This window comes from Pterocles gutturalis, unplaced genomic scaffold (assembly GCF_000699245.1).
Source record: "Pterocles gutturalis isolate BGI_N339 unplaced genomic scaffold, ASM69924v1 scaffold15408, whole genome shotgun sequence".
Lineage (NCBI taxonomy): Eukaryota > Metazoa > Chordata > Aves > Pterocliformes > Pteroclidae > Pterocles > Pterocles gutturalis.
In genome coordinates this window covers 51,713-57,712 of record NW_010120768.1, presented here as the reverse complement: position 1 = coordinate 57,712, position 6,000 = coordinate 51,713, and the positions used below count along the sequence as shown (strand labels likewise).

At 46.1% G+C, this 6,000-nt stretch overlaps 1 protein-coding gene across 1 annotated transcript in view; it reads right to left on the bottom strand.

The window, feature by feature from the left end:
• Positions 1-2,199: 2,199 nt before the first annotated feature.
• Positions 2,200-6,000, bottom strand: part of LOC104464343 (unconventional myosin-VIIa) — a gene marked incomplete at its 3' end in the record, with an annotated part of 30,212 nt that continues 26,411 nt past the window's right edge. Inside the window, exon 15 of the mRNA XM_010077016.1 lies at positions 2,200-2,337. Coding sequence (XP_010075318.1) covers positions 2,200-2,337 — 138 coding nt within the window. The remainder of the gene's footprint in view (positions 2,338-6,000) is intronic.

The window sequence follows — 6,000 nt, the reverse complement described above, 5'->3', positions numbered from 1 at the left end:
ACCCAAACCATCCTATGATTCTATGATGAGATGTGTGGGGCAACTGACACAGCCACACTCCCAAACCCTTGCCTTGGTACACTCAAAAGAGGTGTGTGCTCCTCTCCCTCCTGCCATGAAGCAGAAGGGCATGTGAGCGGTTGTGGGCTTGCAAGGAACCCCCTAGGATCTGTTGGGCTAGGTCATTGAACATATGGGAAACTATGCACTTCCTGACATTGGAGCCTGACGAGGCACAGGCTGCTGGGGACAGTTTTGACCTTCTTTGCATGGTTTGTTACCTAATTCATCCTGTGCATTTCCCTCGGACTAACAAGAGCAGAGCGACACTCAGAAACAGCAGCACGGGATGATGTACAGACCCACAGTACTCCAGTCAGTACTCCAATGCAAACAATTTTTTTTTTCCCCCCAAAGCACATTTTGAAAGGAAGCAAAGTTTTAAAATAACATAAACTAACAAACAGTCAGGACTTTCCACTGACCTTTCACTTCTCACTGTCCCATTTCCTATCACTATCAGTACACTTTCCTTCAAAGCCAGGGACAGAAATGAAGTTCCAGAAAACATTCTCTTTTGCAGTCACCCTGCACAGCCCTGTATACCATTATCTGGGACTTGTTTTCCCCTTTGTATTATTAAACCAAGGCCAAAAATAAATTTAGCAGTCAGTGTTAGCTCATTGACTCACCACTTCAATAGGGAGATGATTTTCTCTTTGTCTGATTCTTTTGAACCTACAGCTTTTTCTATGGCCCAGTGAAAGTTTTGTAAATAAATGTGTTGGACAGAGACTTCTGGCTTAGAGCTTATGGGAATTGATTAAATACAGACTTGTTATGCAGAGGATAATATGCCAGACTGAATACCAGACTTCCAGGCATAGAAGTAGTTCAAAGTCAGGGCACTGGGAATAATTTATTAAAAACAATTCAGGATGTACATCTATTTCTCAGCATCACCCATATTCTTAAAGAAGGGCTTGTTTCGATCTCAGCTCAGATGATAATCACAGATTAGATATATTGTTCAATATTAACCCGCAATATTCTGTAACCATGGTGCCTTTTTATGCCCACCAAAACCAGGATAAATTCACAGTAAACTGCTCTGAGAGAGCCACCAACCCTTTCACCTCACATCATATTAATTTCACTAAACAGCTAAAGTGAGTTTCAAACAACCACTGCTTGTACTAAAAAGCTCTGAAATTCAGTATTTAATGCTTTTTTTTTTTTTTGCATTCAGTTGAGTTTTGCTAACAGACACTGACTTTAGGTAAAGCTCCAGCCCTGGCTAGATTAAACACCATTGAAGTGCAAAGGCATGGGCTAAATGACTCACGGAAAAAAATAGCTGAAAATAATATTAAATAAAGCTCTTCCTCCCCAAGAAGTACCGCTATTAAGAGCGGTCAGCAGCTAACAGTGATTGCTAACAGCACCAGGGTCCAATCCTGCAAGGTGCTGACAGTGGGATCGGGGTGTTTAGCACCCACCTTATTGTCTACCTTTCACTGCAAAACTCGGAGTCCTCTCCATGAGCAGCTTGTGGTCAGGGGGATCTATAGACATCTCCTTCCCTTTCATTTGCTTCTGAAAGTTTGTCCTCAGAGTGTTTGCTGCTTTTGAAGCAACTCTTTGGGAATCAGAGCCAAATAATTTCCTCTGTGCTATTTTGCTTCTTTTTTTTTTTCTCTGTTTTTAGAACGGTGTTTTCACAATTGGAGCAAAAAAAGCAGTTGAAAGCATCTAAGCGGAGGTGAAACTGAATGAGATCCCTCAGAAGCAAAGATTTTGTGGAAGATCCCATGGGAAGGGGATTCCTTTTAGGAAACATTGAACCCTGCCATAGAACCGAACCCAGGGCTCTACAGCTCGGCTTAAGTCTCTGGTAGGGAGGCGCCTACCCCCTATGGAAATTCAGAGGCATTTCCTATAGGAGAAAGGGATATAAGAGTAATTCCTTGTCATCCTTGGGAAGAAAGGTGGGGGCAGGAGCCTCCCTCTGCAAAACGTCTGGGGGTATTGTTGTATTGCAAGGAAAGTGCCTGATTTTGCCAACCCTTTACTTGCAGAAAGGGATTTCTAAGCACAGGGTCAATCCTGGCTCTGCCAACTCCCAAAGGAATTTTGCCATTAGTTCCAGGGCAGTCCCATGCAAAAATAAACCAAGAGAGAAAATCAGGACTTACTTACCATGGGCTTCTTGTACTCATTGGGCTTGATGCAGCGGACAAAAAAGGGCTGGCACACGCTGAGAGTCCTCATCAACAGCTCCAGCGACCGCTTGAACTGGCTGCTGAGCGTCGGTGAGCGCTTCCTCGTCTCCGCTCCCTGCAAAACCGCAGCGGAGCAGGCTCAGGAAATGAAAGGATAACAGTGCTTTTCCCCTCTGGCCATGTCCCCAGGAGCCTCCCACAACAGCCAGGGCTGGAGCAGGGCCAGAGGCGGTTGAGTGTTGCAGCAGGAGAGGGGCAAGGCAGAGCCGAAGAGCTTGCAACGGCCAGACTCTGGCAACCTGCTCCGTCTGCCATCATTTAATTTCTCCTGATAAAACCTCCCTGTGTGACTGGCAATCCTGACTGCCCTATGCAGAGACAGGAGGAAGATCTGCCCGTGAGAGCAAATAGTCCCCTCTGAACCCTCAAAAAACTTTGTATGGCAGCTTGGGGTGATGCATTTGCCCAGGGATGCTCCTTGGGAATGACTTGCGCTTCCCTGTCCCCATGTATCACAGCACGGTCATGCCAACCCCACTGATGTGGTTCCTCACGTCAGGCTGAGCCTCTCCTGCTCCCTGGGGTGTAGAACCAGAGAGCCCATGTAGGGTGAAAAACAAGCCAGGTACACACTCACTGCAGGGTGACTCTGCAACAGCGCCAGAAACCGCTGCTAAGTTCTATTTCCTCAGCCTGTACTACTGGGAAGGTTGATGTTGTGTTTGGAAAATAATATTAACTAGACTAAATGTGATGGTTATTTGGGGTAAATCAGGATGATTTTGAGTATTTCCCTTGGTTTAGCTGCCTTGGTTAAATTAATAATCCAATCTCCAGTTTGGGGCAAGTGTTTCTAAAGCAGAATGGAGAAGTTTCCCTCCATAGCCCCTTCTCCCTGCCCTGGGAGAACCTTGTTAAACCAGCTCCAGACTTAATGAAGCTCCCATCTCATTTTCTGTGTCAATCACTGTTACCTCAGCTCAACACACATCAGTCACAGTGGAGCTGTGTGTCTCGTAGGGTTTGGTGTCCAGGGAACCTTTGTGGGGTGCTGCTGGTGGGTTGGAAGAAGAGTTGGGATGCAACTCTCTTCGAATCGAAAACAGGGCAAACTGTGATATGAGCTAATGGAGAGGGATTTCCCAAAGGGAGGATTCCAGCGGGATTTTAATGCACGTTTCCTCCAAAAATCCTCTTCTTTGCAGGTGGTCAAGTCATGCATAGAGTTACAAAGTCCCCATTTGCACTGGCCTTGCTGCTATGTTTTGCAAGGTGGTGAGTTATAATTTCTACTTTTGTAAAATCTTCAGGTGTGCTTCATCATATTAGCACTAATAACCTGTCAGATAACATTCCCACCCTCCAAAAAATGAGGAACTTCATAGAATCACAGAATAGTTTGGGTTGGAAGGGACTACCACTATCATCTAGCCCAACCCCCCTGCCATGGGAAGGGAATTTGCACAGCTCGGGTTGGATATGATGTTGAGACAAACCCAATCAACACAAACACAAAGTCATCATGGAATTCCAACAAGAGAAAACCCAGCTCAGGCACACACCAGAAAAACCTGGCCTGCTTGTCCAGGAGAGCTCGGCAGGGGTCTATCAGTGATCTCTTGCAGCAAAATCCTCCCCCAAAGGACAAACTGTTAACAAATCTCAAGTAATTAATGGATGCATCTGCTACCTGCTGAGCACTGTAGAGTCTGGTGCTCACATTCTGTCACAGATTTGAGGAGGAATAGGCTGTTTCAGCAAGAATCCTGGGTTTGGATAGCTTTGATTAATGTTTTCTTATCACTTCGCTAATTATCTGCAAGGAGTCACCTCTGTGAAATGTGAAAGGACAGCCACGGGGGTTAGAAGCAGCAACAGATGCAGGAGCAAGGCTGGAAGCAACGGTGTGTTAGCCAGGTTTGTCAATTTGGGCTTGGCTGGGAGAGGTCATTTTTCAGCCGTGGTGGTAGGAAGGGTGCAAGGCTTCGTACAAGGGTCTACAAGGGAATGCATGAGCGGTTTGCTCTCAGACAGCAAGACCTGCCTCTCTGGGTTGCTGATGCCTTGCATTTCTTTCTTGCATGCATCCAGCTCTGGTATAAAGCAGTGGTGCCATCTCCATCCTTGGCACTGGGGCTGGAGGAAAGAGACAGTGGCCAGAAGGCAGCTTGTCTTCCTATCAAAATTGTCGGAGCAGTCTGGGCTCCTCCTGTCAAGACTGCACCATCCCATCCCTTCACATGCTTCCTGGGCTTGACATTTGTGCACAGACCCCTCTCAGGGGTGGGCACCAGCCACTTTTTTTTTTTTTTTTCCTTTGATGCTGAGCGCAGGCTGAGTGATTATTCAAAGCAGAAGAGAAAAATAAGAAAAATGTAAGAAAAATAAGATAATTACATGATTTACAAAGAAGCACCATCTCAAAAGAGAAGTTCAGAAAGATGTGCAAACCAGCATGATGTTCAGCCATGCTTCAATGCCACCTCTTTCAGCCACCTCAAGCCAGTTTGGCTTTAGAGGTGCAGAGACCCGTGTGGCTGTTTGCAGTAACACAAAGACTAAAGTCAAGGCAGAACATCAGCAGGACACAAGAGGATGTTTCTCCCGTATGACATCTCCAGTGGCACAGCTGGAGCATCAGAACATTTCCCAGCATTTCTGTGAAGATGTAAAATATCTAGGGAACTATTCAGACTCCTTCCTTTGTTGTCTTGGACATATTTACATAGAATCGTAGAATCACAGAATGGTTTGGGTTGGAAGGGACCTTAAAGATCATCCAGTTCCACCCCCCTGCCATGGTCAGGGACACCTCCCACTAGCCCAGGTTGCCCAAAGCCTCATCCAGCCTGGCCTTGAACCCCTCCAGGGATGGGGCATCCACAGCTTCTCTGGGCAACCTGGGCCACTGCCTCACCAGCCTCAAGGTACTTATCATGTGTCCAGGGCTGAGAAAGCAATAACCAGTCCAGCCTATCTATCTGCACCCTGTGGGTTCAGTGGGTTGAGGTGGACACAAAGCTGTGTTCAGTAGGATGGACTTAATACCAACCCAGAGCTCCAGCTAAGGAAATCACCATTTTTTATTTTTTTTTTAACATTCAAGCCAAGTAAACAGAAGCAAGGAGAAAAGCAGGTACAAGGAGAAGAGGCAGGAAAGGTAGGAGTTACTCCTGCTGTCCCTCTGCACCTTCTCGTCCCACTTTAAGGAGAAGGCTGCATGGTGCACCAGGATGGTCATGCTCAGCACTAGGTCTGCTGGGGAGATGGTGACCTGCTTCAGTGGAAACACAGAAGGATGAATTACTTAAGGTCAGTTAGGGAAGGAGAGAGAAGCATGTACCACCAGCAATGCTTTGGGGAAAGCTTCTGGACAAAGGATGGCCCTCCCATTTCTTTAGGATGGGAAGATCACTAAACTGGGCCATGCCAACATGACATGCTGTTTAGCATCATTTTTTCTGTCTCTGAGAAAAATGATGTTTGTTGTTTGTTATTTTGTTATATGAAATGCCATTGGGGTGGCTTCAGGTGACCACTCAAAGTGGAGGCCCCCTCACAGCAGGTTCTGCAGTGGCATATAGTGAAGAGACAGTCTCCCTCCTAAAGGCTGTGTGGTATGGAAAGTGCCTTCAGATGCAAAGTCGACATGGGCTACGTAACAGTGTCAAGTATCATTATTTTTGAACTAAACCCTAATTTTATAAAACATACTGATGTTGATATATTTGGAAAATCTTTTTTAGCTTGCTTATTCCATCCTTGCCTCATCGCCTAA